Here is a 20,974-nt window from a genome sequence, read left to right on the forward strand (position 1 = left end):
CATCGAGTACAGCAGGCAAAAGTTTCAGCATTCGCTTGATTAAAACGAGTTCTTGGAAAGGAGGCAGGAGAAGCTGTTAAGTGGAGTCTCATGTTACCAGCTGGCCTGGGTGTTCTTCTAAGAATACATATAGAAGCTTCCCGCATCGCTATTTTCATTTTGCAGGCATGTGTTTAATGCCTTCAAACTTACAGCGTGTGCTTTGCTTTTATTTCAGGTGTACTTGAAGGCACCTATGATCCTCAATGGTGTCTGTGTAATCTGGAAAGGCTGGATAGACTTACAGAGACTGGATGGTATGGGCTGCCTGGAATTTGACGAAGAGAGAGCACAGGTAAGACAGCATGCCCGGGCTGCTCTGCCTCAGACATTTCTTCTCCTGGAAGACAACGTGCAGTCAGGTAGCAATCACACGTGGTAATTTGCTTGCTTTCTGCCTTCTCTTTGAGTACAATTCCAAAGAATATTCACAGTACAGAAGTTCAGAAATGTGGTTGTAGCTAAATCAGTGTTTTAATTACAGTAAAACATTAGGGGCAGGAATCTTACAGCTTACAGCTGTAGCTTACAGCTTTGTGGAGTGGCTTAGTGCTATTACTATGCTACAGAGTAGTAAATCTTAAAGTATTGGGAAAGCTATTACTGTAACATGAAGCAATTTAACTGGCAAGTCTTTACCAGTTCATTACTTTTTTTTTTTTTTTTCCTAAGTAGCTTTTTTGTTTTATTACATGGTGTTGTTGTGAGGAGAGGAGAACAGGGACTCAGAACAAGAGGGGCAGGGATGAATAGAGCTTTTTCATCTGCTCTCTGTAACAGTGGGAAGCTGCTTTAAGGTATGGCAGCTTTTAAGAAACCTGCTTCCTATCTACCTGCTTCCTACCACTGAAGTGACTTTTAGCAGCTGGATCTTTGGACATGCACAAGAAGAAAGCAAACACAGAGGAAATAACTTAAGTCTATATAACATAAAAAAACTTCACTTGCACAGCTGTAGGAATACTTAATTTATGTAGACTTAAAAAGCAAATAATGTCTGTCTTAAGTGAACCTTGGTAACAAAGTTACTTAACTGATATTAAAAGCTGCTGCTCCATTCTGTGTGGGCCTCCACAAAGATCACGATATACTTCAACATGTCTTTGCACTTGACAGTAAGCTGGATACAACATCAGTTATCAGGCTTGTGACTTAGAATCTATAGTTTATGGCGAACTCAGTAGTTCGTCTTGTATTTTGAGAGTTTAGAAGTGTTAGGATTACACAAAAGCATGGCTTAAAGAGCTTCTAAGTACGAATTACCTTTACTTTCTCATCATTCTGATCAATGGGAATACATTTACATAATAAAAATTGCAAGGTAAATAATTGCAGAAACATCTACACCTGAAGTAGTCTTAGTATTTTCACTTGCAAACACTGGTTCACAAGAGTTTGGGAGCATGATTTGGATTTGTTCTGGACAGAACTGAACAGAAGGAGATCCTTCAGAACCACATCTCATGCACTTTGACCTCTAACGGGTCAGGCTAGAAAGTAAAGTCCAAAGCAAAACCTTTTACAGTGAGCACAATGTGGATGTCAGGTTCTTACTTCACTTTATAGGTCCTCTCCTGGCGAGCTGCACCACATTTATTGCAGCTGTTAGCTGTAGCCCTTTCTCTGTGAAGGAAATAATCCAGGCGAAGATGTGTGTATGATATGCTCACTCATGACTCCAGTCAAATTATCCTTAGAATAATGATTTTGACATGAACACATGAACCTGGGCGATGTCTAAATGCTTCTGACCAACTGTGCTTTTGCTGTTTCTTTTTGGGGTTTGTAGCTCTCCAGGGGCTGCTTCTGGCAGTTGTGCACTGGAGCTGCTTTAAATAAGGATGTATTTTCTGTTTCTGCTGTGTGCATCTTGTTCTCAGCTGTCCTCAGGGCTTCCCTTTTAGTCATTCTGAAGCCACACTTGGTCACTACTTAATAAATAGCGACCCTGTAGTTCCAATTAAATGCAAGGAGCGCTCTTCTCTTCCAGATGTGCAGAACTGGAGGCCATATTAATTAATTAATTAGTTTCCATTCAAGAGTTAGAAGTATGTAAATCAGATTTTATGTGGAAATGTGTAGTTGCACGCTTTGCGGTGCCTTGCCTCTCCCAGACTTCAGAAACCAATTAACGCATTAGTGAGATCATGTTATTGTGACTGTGTCCTGGCTTAAATACAAGTACTTTGTGTCAAAACCGTGTCTTTCAAATAGTCACAGCCCTGTGTGCTTTCTTCAGGATGTCTAGAGTAGCTGGTAGCACTGTTCTCAGATCAGCATGCCACCTTTGGTTAATCTGGGGGAGAGGCTGCAGAACCAAGCTTTCCCTTGAGTGCTGCTATTAGCGTTACAGCAGCCTTCTCTTTGGAGCTGGGTGTCAGCATTTGAGATAGCTACATTTCTGCTGCAGCAGCGTTTTCTTTAAAAAGAGAGTAACTGCTATAGGCTCTATGGGTTAGAACTCTTTTTGATTGTATGGCTTATACACCAAGGTCAGATGCAGACCCCTGAGGATTGTGCAAGAAAAATCCCACGTTTCTTGGTCCGTGCCTATCATGTCAAAACTGAGAGCAGAGCGACAGGGACGTGTGTTCAGGAGGAGGTAGCGTCACCCTTCTCCAGAACTAGATAGCTCCTGAAAAACATGGGCACCCTTCCAGCAAGAAAGGGTGGTCAAGTGACCTGCGGGTTCAGTGCTTCTCATCTAATTTCATGACATGTTTTTGCATGCTCTTGGATTATTTTAGTTCCCTGACATGCATGCTTGGTTTCAAGTACACTTAAGAATTCCTTATTGTTGTCTTCAGAGGGTATTTGTGCACTGAGCATATGATTTATTTATTTTTTTATATTCCCTCACAAAAAAAAAAAGCATGCGCACTCTCAGATGCCAGTGCTTTCTTGTATTTCAAGTTCAGGGTGCTGAGCTGGAGGTATTGCACAAGGTATCTGCAGAGATACACTTGCACTCAGCTACAAGTGTGTAATCAATTTTCAATTCATGATTCTTAGCATAACTAGTTAAGGTTATGTTAAGTGCAAGTCAGAGGAAAAAAATACTGAAAATGTAAAAGATATAAAAACTTCAATTGTTTTTCTACATGTTTTCCCCAAGGTTTGCAGTGCTAACAATCTTTTACATTCTTTAGTTTCCCTTTTTCCTGTATTTGCCATTTGTTTCCTCTCCTAGAACTGTTTTAATACTGCTAGTGGCAATTGATCTAACTGTTGATGTTGATCCCAAAATAACACTGGTGTCAGAACTGGTTCAAGTGCTTCATGATACGTGGCGTAGTATCAGTGGTGCCCATTGTTTTGTCATGTGAGGTCCTAGCAGTGTTCATTGCTCCCCACACCCCTGCTGGTTTTGGGTAAGCTTGCCTTACACAAATCTAATGCTCTTGCATTTTCCGGTCTCTTACCACTACTTAATAACCAATACTGGGTCAGCTACTTTTTTTCCTTGCTGCCACAGTTTTGGAATGATACTATCCTTCAGCAGGTCAAAAAATACCTCAGGAAGGAAAGCTGCATGCATAATAAAGTACTTCAATTGTAACTTCTAAGCTAGTGCTCTTTCTGTTTAATCCATTCATCTATTCCTGCTAAGCAACCTTACCTTTTTTTACTGGAGGCCCTGATTCACAGCTGCTTTTTGAGGCTTTGCTGGGCTAATGAACATAAAGCTCCACATAGGTGCTTGGGTATCTTCCCCACCTGGGTCTGAAACTTCTCTAAATTTGATCTTTGTTTGGAGCCTCACTAAAAGGCTGTTTACATCCTCAGTACTTTTGTATCTCTTCTGTAATACCACATTCTTGCTATGTAGTTCTGTAGTTAGAAATTATTGTCCTTAGAAAGGCTTTTCCTTCTGGACTCTGGTGATTGGTAGGTGGGGATATGGGCAAGTCTCTTGAGTTTATTTTTTTTTCTGATTTGGGGGCTGTTTTACTCTGTTTTCACATTGATATGGTTCATGCTTGCATATTCATTTTATTAGTAGATTCATAGCAGGAGCATTTTTACTGAATAAAAGTAATATTTATAGGCTTCATACCACAAAATTTGCGAGGCTGTAGTTACTAGATTTTGGTGACATTTGAAAAAGGGTTGTTAAAGTCGTGTTGTATGAGATTCTGAGACATTTAGCTTCTCTCATAACACATCACCAAGACCAGAGCAGATTTTTATTTTTTTTTAACTTAACCATGAAGCATCAAAATGTGACTTCTTCTTTCTTAGACTTTAGTAAACCAGTTTTTCAGTTGTCAACACACTACCACGCTGATTCCTCTCTGAAATTTTAACTTAGTATTTTTTTGGTTACAAACATTTTTTTAAATATCCTGGCTGAGGCTGTGTTAGCTTCTTATTACGCTTCAAATGATGGTAAAAATGTAGAAATCTTCTACAGAAAAATCCTTTTTTATTTAAATCTACCTCTTCCCTCCAAAAAAGAAGTACTAATGACATTTTATGTAGCTTTATAAATTAGAAACAAGGCAACTTTTCTGCAGTCATCGGAGACACAAACCTACCTATTTTATCTCTATCCTTGTGTGTCATTAAGAGCAAACTTCCTGCTGTCTGACATTGGTTGTTACGTGTTGCATAAGCGTTAAGATATAGCTAAAAAGGACTGAATTCTACTTTTAAAAATAGTAGTGTCAAACCTACCTTATGGGCAGCTTTAAATGTTGCCTTTCAGCATAGCTTTCTGGGGAGCTGGCTGTGCAGTTATTGACTGACAGCTGTTTGTATTTAACTGTGTTAGGCCACGAGGGGCACTCATTCACATCACTTCACAAAGTAGCTTCAGGGTGCATGATTGTGCCGTTGGCAAAAAAAGCAATTTAACATTCTCTCAGACTAGAGATGTTTTATCTGAAATTAAAAAATTTATGCACTTAATCCCTTGGTGTATTAAAACTTCGAGTTCTCACAATGTTTTTGTCCTCTCCCAGTCAAGGTTAGGGTTTTTTCTGTTTTTTTAAAGAATTGTAGACTTGAAAATAACATTTGTGTGTATGTGGGAGTGATAAGCAGAGTTAGGACTAATTATAGGTGGAAAGTTATGAGGGAGGAAAGACAATACAGCTTATCACTTACTGTTCTGTTGATCCTTTGAGCATTAATTAAACATATTCCCATGCATAAGCCACTGCTAAAAACAAACAATAGGGTTGCTGTAGGATTCCTCTGCATTTTATGTGCATACATACAAATTAGTGAAAGAATAACTTCTGCTTTGCATTTTGCAGCTAAACCTGAGCAATTTAAACGCTATGTAAGGATTAGGAAGTATGTTTGTACTGGCGCACCTTCAGCAGCTTTTGATAAAACGAAAGATTAAATTGGTCTGTAGCTTGGGTAATACCTTTTTTCTTTTTTTTAAAGGAAGATAATTAAATTGCCATTACGTTATCATGATGCCAGTGAACTGTCTCAATATACTTGTGAATACTGTCTTCAAAATGACTTTTACAAGGAAGATAAAATGTATTGCCTCTTTCCTATAACTTCTGAGAATTTCTAGCTTTCAGATGATTAAGCAGCATTTTAAACTACTGTTGCAAATCGGTTCTCCTTTGGAAATGCATTTAAGTAGTAGCTGTGTTGCAGCTTTGGTTACCTCTGCCATAGTGATGAAGGTAGGTAGTAATTCATTAACCTATATGAGCAATTCCTGAACTCATCTGTGCTCTAGCAGGTTCCTCAGTGGACACTAGTCTTGGCCGCTGTCAAATGATTCCCGGTATTCAAACAAAATGTAGTGTGGTGAAAGTTAGGGTTGCTTTTTGTGTCACTCTCTGTCATCTGTTTTGGTAGCAGGAGGATGCATTGGCACAGCAAGCCTTTGAAGAAGCTCGGAGAAGAACTCGCGAATTCGAGGATAGAGACAGGTCTCATCGGGAGGAAATGGAGGTGAGGGTTTCACAGCTGCTGTCAGTAACTGGTTAGTACTTTCCCAAACTTTAGATTGTTTGAATTGATTTGTCTGTGTGTACCATGTTGTGGATTTTGTTTGTTGTTCAATTTTTGTCGTGTAAAAATCGCAAAATGTGTTGCTTTAAACTCTCCTAAGAAGGAGTTCCAAATGTTCAAAGTTGACAAGAAATCTCCAATTTCTAACACTTTATTCCTTTCTGTAGATGATCTATGGGTTTTTTTGGTGGGTACTTAAGGTGCGAGGCTACACTTGTTCGCAGAGCTGCCATCTCTCTGTCAAAGGATGCTTTGATGGCAGCTACAGGCATCTTTTGCCTCCCATGCGTTTCCTATGGGTGCAGAAAAGGCTTGGGGAGCTGCTGGCAGATAACTTTGTAGCTAGCTGGCTGTTCCATGTTGCAGAATACATAACCAATTAACTTACTCAGATACTAGTCAAACTCTAGTTTTCTTCTCGCTTTGTTCTTACTGGTGGGGAGTATTACTCCTCTCCTTCCTTTCAGTGGTATAGTTCCCACTACCTTGTGCTTTGCTCTTAAATGTTCTTTTTTTTTTTTCCCCTCAATGAGAGCAGAAATTACTGGGATCTAGAAAAGAGGAGCCAGAAACAGGAATGGAAACCAGCTGCTCTAAGATGTCAGTAAGGCAGGAGCTGGAAGAGGACAAGTAGTACATAAGGAGAGCTTCCAAGGCAAGTTAAGGCAGCCTGTCAGTCAAGCAGAGGAAAGGATAAGGCAGAAGGAGTTTGAATTTATTTCCTTTGCTAACTTTCCTTCTTACTCCCTGCTTTATCAGTATGGTCTGACCTTAATCAAACATGACCAATCTGCTGCTTCTCAGGGTTTTGAAAGCTTTGTTGTTGTTATACTGCTAAACTGCTTTTATTCTGGCATCTTCTCTGATAATTGAGGTGGTTGGGCAGGCTTTCCTTCCTTCCAACTGAGAGTGGAAGGCATTCAGCATGACAATGAGAGGGAAGAGAGATGCAGAGAAGAATAACCATCACTTTGAAGAGGTGGCCAGTGTTCTTTTACAAATGCAGATGTGGCTAGGTCAGATGTCAGCTGTTGCAAAACTAAAATCCTTGCCTTTAAAGCTTCTCTACCCCCAGATCCTTGTAAGAGCAAGACTACCTGGATCACTTTGTCTCTAGTCACATCGTAGCTGGAACCTGCTTGTAAGTTGAGTTCAGAATTAAGTTAATCTTGGAGCTTGTCATGCAGATTTGAGGCAGCCTGCCTTAATTTTAATAACACAATAGAAACTTTAAGACCAGCTTTAAATCTTTGATCTTAATTTATATATCGAGTTTTGCTTGATTCATTTTCCTCTACCGTGCCCTTCTTACCTATTCCTGTTACTCTTCTTGCTGAATGCTGAAGCTTTAAAATATCAAAAGCTTTAAAATTATCAAAAAATATCAATATAACTTTTGCAGTTCTGTGGGACTTGTTCTTTCCTCCAAGTGTAGAAACCCCTTATTTGCATCTAAGATGCACAGAAACTTTCAACTTGACAGTGAGATTGAGGGAATACCAAGCGTCTGTGGCTTCACAACAGACATCAAAGCTCGTGACACCGAGGTACAAAAAAATCAACATCCCTGGCCATCTGCAGGAACTGGACTCAATAACTTATGAAAATACTCTTGCTTTTAATAACATAGCAGCCAGTTGTTACTCAATGATGTCCTTATTAGCTTCCAATACCCATTTTCTATTAAAACAAGAACAGCCATTGTCTATCGCTGAAACCCTGGCATGGATCACCTACAAAAAGGACAAAAAGGAAAAATAAAGGATTTTAAATGTGATTAAGCAGAATAAAAATGAATTGCCAAATTAACTTCAAATTTATTTGATACCAAATAGAGATTTTTTTAATTAATTGCAATACATTTTGCTATGTGTGTTTTTATTTTTATTTTACTGTGCATGTTTAATATGTTTAACCAAGCAATATTTCCTCAGTTACTTGTAGGTCTGACTTTTTTTTTATATTTACATTTTCTTATTTGTATGTTTGGGGGAAGACTTCCTGGCTACATACCTAGAATGTTTACAGATGAGTTTTTTCACTCTGGGTGTCAAAACTCCCATAAAAATTGGGATCTGGGGGCTGGGGAATAACAGACTTGCAATAATGCATTCCTCAGGAGTAATCAGGTTTCCAAATAATTGTCTGGGTGACTTCTTTGCAGTTGTATTCTAATGCAGCTTTTCAGCAGAATGAAAAAAAAAATTAGTGTTGCTGTGTTTGTTGTATTTATGGCCTCTGAATTTTCCAGTGCTTACAGTCTTGGTCAGCTCAGAATTATGGTTTGACAGTTACAAAATGTTAGTCCGAACAGTATTGTGGACTGTTTGTGTAATTTCAGTAGTTCAGACTGTATCTTTGGTTGCACTACAGAGATTGTACTTGAAGATTTTAGAGGGCAGTTAGAAAAGGTAGTTCTAAGCATTATGAGTGCATTTTTGTTACACTACATACAGATGGAGTTCCCCACAGCATAGACTTTTTGATGTTATCTGCACATCTCATCGTTAATAAAATTTCAGATTTTTTTTCCTGCTAAGCATGGCATGGACAGTGAAACTTGGAATTGCCAGACTTGGACCAGGATTGCATCAGCATTAGGGATTGCTTGAGGAATTGCGACACTGTCTGTATAAAAGCAGATTTTTGACTGTAGAATTAGAGCTGAAATGCCTTTAATAGAGACCAGATTCTGCTGCAGTGGGGGAGGGAAGGAGAATCCTGCAGTATTCCACCCACTCCTACCCAAAACAGAGGCGCCAGCTCTTTGGAAACATTCATCCGTCCAAAGCCTGGCAGCATATGAAAATGATCAGACTCAATTCTTTATTTATACAGCTTTGTGTAGAAAAAAATTCCTATCTGAAGTCTGTCTGTAGACTTTTAAAGCAAAGTGGTATATTCTTGCCTAGGAGCAATCCCAGTGAAAGTTCCTGAGCAGTTTAAAACAGTTGTGTGGGGCAGCTGGAGATTTGTATGGTTGTACTTTGAAAGGGAAAAAATAGCAAGTGCAGTAACACTTAATAATAAAAAGTAGAATACTAACCATTCCTTAAGTGTCCTCTCAGAATTAGTAGTGGCTGCTAGGTTGTGCTTGATTTGTTTTCCAAACGTGATCATATTTTGGTCCGGTTATAGCATTTGTCCTAATGTAAGTAGGATGTATTACTCTTGGGTGTGAATGGCTTTAGGAATTTTGCTTTAAGGTTTTAAGCAAAATGTGTTTAAAATGAGTTGCAATGTGTCCTGTTATACTTGCGACATGTTTCAGTTCTGAATCTGAGATGGTTTTGGTTTTTGTCAGCTTATGTAGGTTGGTCACATCGGATACCACAAATCCTGCCTCACTGCATTCAGAACTCCTTTGTTTCAAAGATGCTTCTGAAGTCAGAGAGTGTTTTTAATTACTGCCTTCAAAATTAATAATATATTCTAATGACTTTCACTTTTTACAAAAATGTTAGCATGCTGAGACAGTAAGGATTTAATAATACACATGAAGGAAGACCTTATCCCCAGGTGAAGCCTACTGTAAGAAATAAATAACTGTCTGAAGTTTCATAAGCTTGGGAGCACCGAGCTACTTGGCAAACTCATGCTGTTCAGTGACTTCACACCAGCTGAAGGCCAAGTTCTCTCTCCATAAGCGAGCACCACACCATGGTGAACTTGGTCCAAGGCCATCCTTTTAGCCCTGTATTCGGGAACTGATGCCATTAAGCAGGTATACGAACTTGAAATACTCGTACTTTGGCAGAGGGGAGCAAACAGACTGAAGAGACAGCAGGGATGGCAGCAAGGCAGATGATGATTTTCATCATCTCTTTATCCCTTTTTCTTGGACAAGAGAGTCAATACCTGCGTTCCCTTCTGTTTGGTGTGGTTTCGGTATGAATGACCAGAGTGCAGCCTCACGATAAGAAATGCTTGCTGGAAATTACCATGAGGTTGCTGTCTAAAAACGCTTGAGTCTTCCAGTAAAAACTTCTTGCTTTTTATTCAGCATTCTGACTGTAGTAACATGAAGCAAAATGTGTCCAGAATGACTTTGAGATATTTAAACAGCCCCCATTTGGTGAAGCTGGGATACCCTGAAAGTAACAGCCTGTGGTCAGTCCAGGAGGAGCAGCCCTCAGGTACCTCCTGCCAGCTGGAGCAAAAAGTATCAAGAAAAAGTATCAAGCCATGGATTTTCAGCAATGAATAAGGAGTAGAGGGTATCCTGTCTGTTGTTATACTTTCAGATACTTCTTATGACTGTTTAGGTAGGGCAAACGATAGCTTTAAAACAGAAACAAAAAGTTATTTGAGTGCGCAGTGTGCCCCACTCTTTCTCTTTTGCTTAGCCAAATGTGTTCTACAGCTTGGTTTATTTGGGGGTGGGTTGGATCTGTTGTCGGTTTTCGGATGTAATTTGTTCAGCAGGCATTTTTGAAATGTAATATTTTTCTATTTTGTGTTCGTTTCCCATCTTACTGCCATGCTTTTTGTTTTAACAACAATGCAAGTAGAGAGGCAGAGTGATCTGCTCTTCCCTGAAACAGTGTAGTCTAGCAATTTGTCTGTTTGTGGTCTTGTGCTAAATATAAATAACATTAATGGTGAAGCAGAGCCATTTTAGGAAACTGCATGAAATTCTCATTTAAAAAACCTTCACATTTTGTTGGGGGAAAAAAATGTTTTGAAACTTTTTGTTGTTTCTTCCACTAGAAATCCCTCTCAAGACAAAGCACCGTATTTTTTAAAGCAAACAGTTCACAATTGAAACAAAACCTAGTAGTAGGCCTCGTTGTTGTCCAGGCTTCTAGGAAGCGAAGTCCTTCTCCCTGCTTAAAGGAAAAGAAGCAAGATGAAACTACCAGTGTAAACAACTGCCCTAATTATAGGTATCTTGTTAGGGTACAACTTGCTTCAGCAGAAAAGACAGTATTCCAGTCAGTTTTCTTTTTTCCTATTTGTTCCTCGTCAAACTCCAACTTGAGTTTTTCCTCAAAAAAATAATCTGGAATGAACTTAATTACTACTAATTGTGTACTCTCTAAAATGACATAAAATTACGTCATTTAGTCTAAACTTTATCAAAGCTTTTTGGTCGTGAAAGGAACCCAAACCGTTACTTGGTAACAGTGGGTAGTACAGACTTGTGTGTGTGTGTATAGAGAGAAAATGTTTTTGATATTCAAGATGCATGCAGCACAACTGAGGAGAAAAAAGGCATTAAAGCGTGTGCGTGTGAATATATGTTGCCCGAAAGGGTCTTGTGATGTGCATGCAGTGCCAGTAGGCTGGTAACATTATGACTAGATCGTTTCTCAAGAACTTCTAAACAGCTGAGATTTCTGTAAAAGTGCTAGGGAATGCATATATTGGAAAAAACAATTTGTGCTGTACAGAATCAATGCTGGGTATAGTACGGAAGAGATCAATTTTGCAAATCAGGGAATAGTGTAATATAAGCATCTTCCTTTAGTCAATGAAGGTTAGAAAGGGGCTGAGCAACGGAGGAATACTGTCTGGAGGCAATCAATGTTAATTATAAATTTATAACCTTTATACCAGCCTTCAAACAGTACTTTCTAAAAGGAAACATTTTAAGCTTTTTTTTTCTAGTTTTCAAGCAAAAGTTTAAATTTTACTAGGCTGTACTTGCAGCTCTTAAGAGCTTACTCTGTTCACGTGGTTTTTTCAGTCCAGTTACCAGTATGGAGTACTAAAATCAGTAGCATTGTCATCGATTTTAAACAAAGATAAAACAGTTGCAAGGACTTCAGGCAAGTGAATTTGGAATTCGTTATTAAACTGCGTGTACTCGGTCTGGTCATGCTCTGCAGCCCTGTAGTAGTTGCTGGTGAGAGCAGGCTCAGCATGTAACACAACTGCCATGTGCTTTTAGGTTCTAGGAAGTAGGTCTCTAGAAGCTTGAAATGAAGTCTCGACTGAGGTAGGTGCTAAATGATTTTAATCTTTGTCAGGAAAACTGTATTTTGTCTTTCAGTGAGCAGAAAAAGCAATGAAACTTGATACAAGAATAAAATAGCGCATTGGGTACGGAGTTTGTAACAGTAATTGTTCTGTAAGGACTCCAAATGTCCACATCTCTTACCAAATTTGAAAGAATTTTCCATTATTGGAGTAATTTAAGCGGTACTTGACATAGTTTAAAAAAAAAAAAAGATCAAGATGACTACTTCATCCCAGGTTTAGGTGGAACCGGCTAGGGCCGGCAAACAAAGCAACTGCTGATGCTGGATCTGGGCTGTGGAGTCTCTAAGTATTTCTCTAAGTATTTTTCTCTCTGCTTCTGGTTCTTTGTTTGGGTGTTGGTTGTTTCTTTTGGTTTGTTGCTTTTTTTTTTTTTTTTTTCCTTTTGGTCTTGCGGTTGTATGCGTTTTAGAAAAGTATCTGCAATGTGTTCTCAAATTTTTTTTTAAATCCTTTTCAGGAGGTTAACAGACCTTCTAAGAGAATCCAAATGTTCACTGTTTAGTTTTTCATAACGTAGCTTGATTTTTCACTTATTTAGTAAATTATAGATGATGGATGCCAAGGCACATAATGCATCTGCACCGTCTGCTTCAGCAGGATGGAGCTGCCAGAATGCAATTAAAGAATTGCAGTGGGGTTGTACATGGAATGGCTTTATTTAGGCTACTCTTTGTGGCAGCCCTTATTCAAATTATCTCCCAGTTTCTTCTTCCCTTCCTCCCTTCCCCTACACAAGTGTCCCATTATCTTGCTGATACTGCTGGTAAAGAGAGGTGAAGAGCTGTGCCCCAAAACCTCCAGAGAGTCAGGATGCCCAAGGGAGGGAGAAACCTGTGGGTATGAATTGCTCTCATCAATGACTCCCACCCAACACACATGCTTGACAAGTCACATCTGAGGATTTGCAGAGGGCTTGCTGCAGGGTTTCAGGCTGACAGAGGGGAGTGAACAATATTAAGCATGGAGGAATCGAGAGCTGGTGCAAACAGGACTAATAGGAGTATTCAGTTGCATTGTTCCATTATTTTCACGAGTAGGGTGTAGTTACAGACTCAAAGGCAGCTTAAGCAGTTCTGCTGGCAGTATTGAAAGCATGACCAACAGCAGGAGGGGGATGGTGTCCGACTGCCTTGGCTGCTGGAGAAACTGCTGGTGTGTGTGCCTTCCTCCAGAGTTGTCATTACTCTTAGATCTGTTTTACCCAAGTGTCCTATTGTAGATGCTCCAGCATGATCCCTGTCCAAAAGACTCAACTGTAAGCTGATGTTCTGATGGCTTCAAGCTATCTAATTTAATGAGATGAAAATTAATAAAATACAGATCCTACTACATCATACTCCTGAAATGACTTTTAGCCCATACTTAGGCTTGGGAAGAGCTCAGAGATGCAAGGTTGAAGAGAGCTGAGGTGCAAAAGTATCATCGTGGGTGCTTCTTGTCGTTGTTTACCATCAACTCAAACTGCTCTTGTTAGTAACTTCTACCTTGTTTATTAGGGTGTTTTTCCCCCTGTGGTATCAGCAGATGAATTCAGTGTAAATAAATCTAGAATAGCATACTATAGGAGGCTTTGAAATGTGTTCTTTTGCCAAACAAGTTCCTGCAATTCTTGCAGTCAGTCGTCATGCCGTCTCCTACTTTAGAGGTTTTAAATGGCTCGTGGCCAGTCGTAATTCCTTCCGTATTGCAGAAGATTTGCATGGCTTCATGCGCTGAAAGCTGAGCACGAAGTATTTTTGGGTATTGAAACTCCCGACATGTCCTTTATCTTAACCATTCAATTTCAGGATATTTGGAAGGAAGCTGGCAGAACTGGTTAAAATGCATTCATTTTCAGGAAAATACCAACTGCCGCGGGGTCCGTGCAGTATTTACAAGTTTATGCTGCCAATAGTTGTGACCCTTTCAGCTGAGTAACGTTCAGAGTAGTCTTCCTTCAAACTTAAAATCAGTATTTGACTGAAAATTGAAATACGCTGAGATAAGATGAATAACTACTGTTTTCTCATGACTCATTACGCATGACTCATGGCAGCGTACTCCATTTCCTCGTGGCAAAGATAGATGCATCTTTTTTAATTGAAACAAGTCTCAGTCTTTGAGGAGCTGAGCTCGTTATTCATAGAGAGCAATTCTCCTGCTTCTGCAGGGCTTCATAAGATATGCATTTCAAAAATTACAGCGAATGCTGCAATTCAGAGGGTTGATTAGAGTGTATGGGACCCAAAATGAGAGATTTCTGGAAATTGCCATTTTTATGTCCGTAAAAAGAATGGTCAGCTTCCTTTGAAAGGCTGAGGTGACCAACCAGGTACTGCCATGCAGGTGGGTGTTAAGAATCTGGGGGCATTTCTTATGAAAGCTGTATTTTGCCCTTTGTCCGTGGCCAAAACATCACCTAATTCCTGATGCTCTACAGTGTGCTTGCTGTCTGCATATGTGGTGAATCCTCCTCCTCTTCATGAGTATTTGTAACTTTTACATAGATACATGGTGCTTTTAGCATGTAAAGCACTCCTGTAGTCATTCGTACTGTGCCCGTGTGCCTTGGTGGGGCAGTGTCTGGCAGAAGGAGCATGTTTCATGTGCATTCCTGCACAGTGGTACAGCGCAAGTAGTTGAGGGCTTCTGAGAGAGACAGAGCTGTCATTCCAACACATAGGAGCTGCACATGTAAATCCCCACTTACTGAAATGCAAAATTACACCTTTATCCACATGTGCTGCTCTAAGACATTGTAATGACTGCTTTCAGTACATTTGAGGGTAATTTGTCATGCCTTTTGCATATCGCTTGAAAGGGCAAATCTGGTAGTTGTTTGCAGAAGCCACTACTGAACCCTTCAAGTAGCAGCGATCGCTTGAATCATGTGAATTCTTTCATACGGTTTGAAAGGAAAGGCCCCTTTAGGCACAGCGTAAATGCAACCATATGCCCTTACCTTGGAGTCTTTGCTGAATTTTGACAATAAAATTGCTGTGTTTATGATTACTTTGCTGAAGAAGCAGCTCTGTTGCTTTCAAGGCAGAGAGACAGCAGCAATTAACTTGCTGTCCTTCTTTAGTAAGTGTAAAATATGCTTGATTACTAAATTGATAACTAAATAAATTAATATAACTAGGATTATAGTAACATGTAAGGACTGTGTGCCTTTATTTCTCAGAAGAAACGGGAGGCAGTTAAAATGAGAAGAAACCTTGGCACGATCTGGTCAGTGGGAGAAGTGTATGCAAAGTGGAGCTGTTATCCTTTTGTTACTTTTAGTACAGCTCTTAAGTTGGTGCGGAAGCATCTGTTTGGACTTGCAGAACAACAATCTTGTGTTCAGAAAAACCATTACATCCCAGTTCGGTTTTCTGTCAAAAAAAAATAAAACTGAAGCGTGGCATTCATTGTTAACTTTGCCTATTGGTATCACTGGATAAGGTGAATGATTTGGGTTTTGAAAATAACACGAAAATCGCAATTAAATGCGGTTTCCTACAATTCTGCATCTCTGCTAAGAAGGCAGTTTGCGAAAGTTGCTTGAGTGGCTGGAAGGAGTGTGCTCATTAGCATTCAAAATCTCGAGCGCTGTACATGAGTGCACCTGCTTGTGCTACAGTGATCCCTCCGATTACTGAGAAGTCTGTGGGTTTGTGCCCCAACAGGGATGGCGGTGGTTGTTTTCGGTGTTCTTCTGTGCGTGGGCAAAAGGCTGCTTCCTTCAGTCAGGGTACAGCCTGCATCAGTGGAACAGAGAGAGAAGATCTAACCCATGGATATCTAAAATCCAACAGCGATCCTATTTATGTACTGGACACATAAACGTACCAGGTACTGGTTGTGGTATTGAAAATAGTGACCGTGTTTCCAAATCAGCACTGGCAACGTAGCCACCAAGAGGGTGCAGGAGGGAGCGTCCTCTCTGGAAGCATGCTGACAAGTAGAGGGGTTTATTAATGGATGTGGTGCCCATCAGAATGGGATCATTGCACGGGAAAGGCAAATGTGGCTTGAGATCAGTATTTAAATAGTGGAAGGAAGCACGACTCCTTGTGGGTGAAGCCAGCCAATTGTGCTGGCAGTGTGAACTTAGCCAGATGAGAGGAACGGTAGGTAAGGGAGGAAGAAGTGAGCATGGAAAGCAGCAGAAAATGGTGCTGGCAGGCCAGGCCGGAGGGTTTGGGAGCTGGCAGACATGGCTCGCTTGCAGTTGAGCATGGGAGGGAAGCAGCAGCGTGCTGTGAACTGGGCTAACCGCCCTGCGGCGGCAGGGCTTCCTCTGTGTCAGTAAATGTGACTCAGAAGAGCCCAGGGAGCATCGCGGAGCAGCCGGCGTGTCGCTGTTAGTCACTGCTTAGCTGAAATGCCCGTATTGTTCGGTGGCACCGTGTGAACCCGATAATTGCCTAAGCCTCGCATATCCCGGTACTGCTGCCCGCACTGAGCCTGTCCTGCCCCTTCCACCAAAGCACAAAGAGCTTTCTGAAGGAGGGAAGGGTCATTTGTTTGTTTTTTTTTTTTTGGGGGGGGGGTTAGGTTGTTTCTTTTTTATTGTTTTTAGTGGTTATTTTTCAGCTTTTTTTTAAGAATGCTATTTTGAAGCCCTGAGTGCAGCAGGTTGCTGCAGCTGGCGAAACTCAGAGCTATGCCAGATAATGCTTCTGCAGCGATGGCTCCCCCAGCTGAAAACCTGGGACTGCTAGGGCTGCAGTGGTATTTTGAGGCCGAGGTGCCAGCCGTGCACCCTGTAAATTAAACCAAAGTGTCCACACTAACATGTCTTAAAGTACAGCTCGCATCTATTGAACGCTCCCAGAATAGACGTACTGCTTTAAAATTGAAGTACATAAATGGGTTTTAAGTATTTACCTGCATTTGTGTGCACTACTTGAAAGCAGCCTGTGTGCATACAGAGTAGAAAAATCAAAATACTCAGGTTATGAACCCAAACCAGAGGAGGAACGCACTGTTCGGTTGCAGAAGAGGTGACGCATGAGGTCGCTGGCTGTGGGGGCAGCTTGGGCCCTCTTTTTTGTGTTCGGCTGTAGACCTTAGTGGCTGACGGTTAAATGCCTGCTGCCTTGGAGGAAATGCAGCACACTTGGGATGCAGAGTGTGTGTCTGGGGATTGGTAGTGCTGGGAGGAGAAGCAGGCATCTGTGAAACATGTATGTCTATTTTTCAGGTAAAGTATGAGTCCTCTACGAGAACTGATATTACTGCTGACCATCTTTAATTTCCTCTTTAAATTGCCATCAATTCAAACTGTTTAACAGAGCCATTTACTTAAAAGAGAACTGATATCACTTTTTTTTTACGCAGGGGCTCAATCATAAGTACCAAAGTTTTCTCAAGTTTTGTTATTGCTAACTTTACAGGTGTACCAAAGGAAAAAAAAAAAAAAAGCTGCAGTAAAACTCGAAATCTTTATCAAGAGCTGTTAAAATGTTTATGTATAGATTAAATTGTACTGCTGTGTTGTTATAAGCCTTTGTTCCAGGAAAAGCTAAAGTAAATGTTGATTGCGTGAATATCCAGAGGGGAGGTTTATTTGGGAATGATGTAATGTACTCTGCCATCTTGGCACTGTAGCTCTTCCCCCAAAAATCTCAATCCTGAGAATGCTCACAGGAAAGGTTAACAGAAGGGAATTTCACACCAAAGAACATGTGTTTCAGATGAAGAGACATGAAACCCCATTGCCTTACTGTGCTGAGACGAGCCTCAGCCTGGCTGCGGGAGGGTTTCTGAGGCTGGGCTCAGAGCAGAGCCAAAGCTCGGAGCCCCTCTGCAGAGGGGAGCGGTGTGGGACTGCTCCTCAGGGAGCCCTGCCTGCTGGGGGGCTGTTGAATTGAGGGGGAAAGAATGATTCTCTGGTTAACAACAAATGCATTGGTTACTGCTTGAAACTTGCAGTTTCTGATTTAAAATTGTTTATGGTTGTTGTCATGTGCTTAATAAGTAAGAAATGAATTGATTATTTTGAAATCACTTCTTGGTGCTAAAAGGTGTGTTTTTTAATGCAGGCAAGAAGGCAACAAGACCCTAGTCCTGGATCGAACCTAGGAAGTGGTGATGATCTCAAACTACGTTAATCAACAGCAGCAGGCGTGCCATGGGTCTGCACACATTGCTTCTACTTGGCAAAGGATTTAATAAAAGACCAGAAACTGTGATAACTGGGTATACTATGGTCTGTTTCCTGACCTGCGGCAGTCAAAATCACCATGAACTGCCATGGTTTGCACTATGTTTATGTTACGATACCTGCATTTCCCATTTTAAGCATGTAGCCAGTGGCAATTTGAAATTTTGTTTTTCTATGCAAACTTATTTTTGTTGGCACTATTTTAGTGAAATGGAAACTTATGCAGCTATAAAAACATTTTTTTCTCAATGTAATAAAAATTGTCACTTAAAAATAGGTCAAGATATTACAGATTAAAAACTTTTTTTTGTTGTTTTTTGTAAACTGCTGGAAGCCAATGCATTCCAAGCTTAATTTTTTTAATATGGGCTTTTGGAATTTTGATCGTCTTTATTGTGCTCCTGCTTTATTTTAGATATGCATTCTTATCTATCTTTCAGTTTTCTTTTTTTCTAAATTTGTAAGACCTTCTAAAAACTGCTGACATTATTTTTGCATTATTTCCAAGCTTAAACCCAGTGGATCAGTGCTGTTGGAATCAGGTTTCAACCTCCGGGTCTGTAAATGTTACAGTTGCAGTATTCTTTTAACTGCTAACAATCCATTGGTTCCACTTTTTAAATGATAAAATCTTAAAATGTATATTTTCATGCATTAATGCATTCTGCCCCAATATCTGTCTTAGATTTTATTCTCTATTAAGTGATTTTGGGCGGTTATTATACCCCTGTATATAGTACCTTACTGAAACTCATAGGAAGTCGCAGGCTGGCTTCTGTTTTATTCAGGGATTTTTTTAAATAGTTCTTAAAAAAGGGATACTGCAACTCTACAATCAGATTCAACAGCGTGTTAAACTGGGAATAAAAGTGATCAGCTGCCAAGGTGATATGTATTAAATCATGTTTAAGATAGCTGCTTTAAGTATATTTTATATCTTATGCTTTTTGTAAAGTTGTGCTGAATGGTGAAGAGATGAGGTGGTGCGCAGCAAATCTCATACTGTGCATAGGACACTTCTATCAAATCTTATGCAAATTAAAACTACATTGCAGTAAATATTGCATTTTCTAACAGGGTAAGATTTGGGGTGAGTTGATTTGTGTGAATTGTTTCTGTTTTGTTTGGGGTGGTGGCAAATGGATTTGTTCCCAATTTTTCATTGCATCCAATATTTGAAGAAAACTGATTGGAAATGTGATGTCATCTGGCGTTGTCAAAATGTGGTGCTTCCTGTACAGCCTGATTAATTAAAATGTCATGTGGATACCTTTTTAAAATAAGTGACTTAATCTCAGTGTTTTTAAAAAATGATTTTGAAGGTCAAAACTCTGTATGATGAGAACGCTTTAAATCTTTTTGAAATTCTATAATTAAGATAACTACATTCCTCATTAATGGCAAAAGAATCGATGTAAAAAGAGGTCTTGCAAAAATGTGAGCAGATCTCCATGTGAAGGCAAATCTTTGTATGTTAATGATATGAATATTTAACACTCACTTAATCATGTCAGTAACTGTAAACTGTGAGAATGTCATCAAATAGAAATATTTTGATACTTCAATTTAAATGGATTCACCTAAAAGATAACCTTTTTCACTCCGTGGCCACGTATTCTTCTTGCTCTCCTGCCCCCAAAGAAATAATTCTTCTAAAGTTTCTGCAATGAGTTATTTTAAGGGACACACGCATGCATCCGCACGCATCCCTAGCCTTGGATCTTCTCTGCCATCTGTGTATTTTTGATGGAATAGTCTGAAGATTTATTTTAAAAGGTTTTCCTAACGGTTCAGTGGTTTTAAACCATAAGTACACAGGAAATTATGCTATCAGATATTAACGTCGCTATCTTTGTGTAAATACTGAACTTTTCCCTATCATCATTTAGCATTCTGCTGCTTACGATATCTTAATGCTGGCATTAAGATCACAAGCCCTTACCCTCTGCTGGTTAGTGCAGACTTTTTAAAGTGCATTTTAAGTTATTGATGCAATTTGATATTTTTCATAATTTCTATTTAAACTGAAGTTGCATCATCTTTCTCGAATTCATCTCCTGTAAGAGTTGCCTTAAGCTACAGGATTGCTTTTGCTACTTTTTGTGTTGTATGTTTAACTTTCATAATAAACTTCTGTGTAGTGAAAACAAGTCGCTGTAAAGTCATTTCTGACATCCTGGTACTTCAAGCTGGTGCATTACGTGTTGGTGGGAGAGGAGCAGGATGCTGGGCGATGCCTCCATCCCACCCTGACCAGGTCTTGATGGCCGTGCTTGAGGCAATAGTGACATCCAGTGGTCACTTGAACCAACCCCAATGCACCTTGTCCAGTGTTAATTCAACCCCCAGGGTTGTGCACACACAAAGAGCATCTTTCATCTTTGCATTTTCATAACAGCCATTAAACCTTTGTAGTTGTGCTCTTTGGACGTGGAGACAAACCAAAAGGTAGTTTGCATGTTGAAATTGAGGAAATGAGGAAATGTGGTGAAGCGCTGCGGGGAAGATACGGATATTACGTGCTACACCTGAAAGCCTCTTCTAAGGCTGCTGAAATTTTAGATGGTGTGACTTAAAGCAGCTTGTGCTGACAGATAATGCTGCTAATGGACTGAAATCATGTACAGGGGGTTGTTGGTTTTTAGTAACCAGAGCTGAAGACTGCTTTGGAAGTGTTTCCATGCAAAAGGGCCAAGTATGATCTTAATTTGTGCTTCTAAAAGCTGATTCTAAGTGGATCTGAGTAGTGCCTAATGTCCGTTGCCTGTGGTTCTTCAGAAGATATTCTGTACTTCGGAAGGGTGGCAGTTCTGAAAACAAAACCAGCTGCCA

The 20,974-nt window shown here is 40.0% G+C and overlaps 1 protein-coding gene across 2 annotated transcripts in view; it reads left to right on the plus strand.

Annotated features, from left to right (window-relative positions):
• CBFB (core-binding factor subunit beta) overlaps window positions 1–20,292 on the plus strand; it is a 41,887-nt gene extending 21,595 nt beyond the window's left edge. Inside the window, exons 4-6 of one of the 2 annotated variants that reach the window (XM_084294955.1) lie at window positions 218–334; window positions 5,869–5,964; window positions 18,021–20,292. In XM_084294955.1, the coding sequence (XP_084151081.1) occupies window positions 218–334; window positions 5,869–5,964; window positions 18,021–18,089 (282 nt within the window). In that variant the 3' untranslated portion in view covers window positions 18,090–20,292. Of the gene's footprint in view, window positions 1–217; window positions 335–5,868; window positions 5,996–18,020 lie in introns of both variants that reach the window. The other variant, XM_084294956.1, reaches the window with a different exon arrangement.
• The last annotated feature ends 682 nt before the right edge of the window (window positions 20,293–20,974 follow it).

This window comes from Netta rufina (assembly GCF_964035555.1).
Source record: "Netta rufina genome assembly, chromosome: 13".
Lineage (NCBI taxonomy): Eukaryota > Metazoa > Chordata > Aves > Anseriformes > Anatidae > Netta > Netta rufina.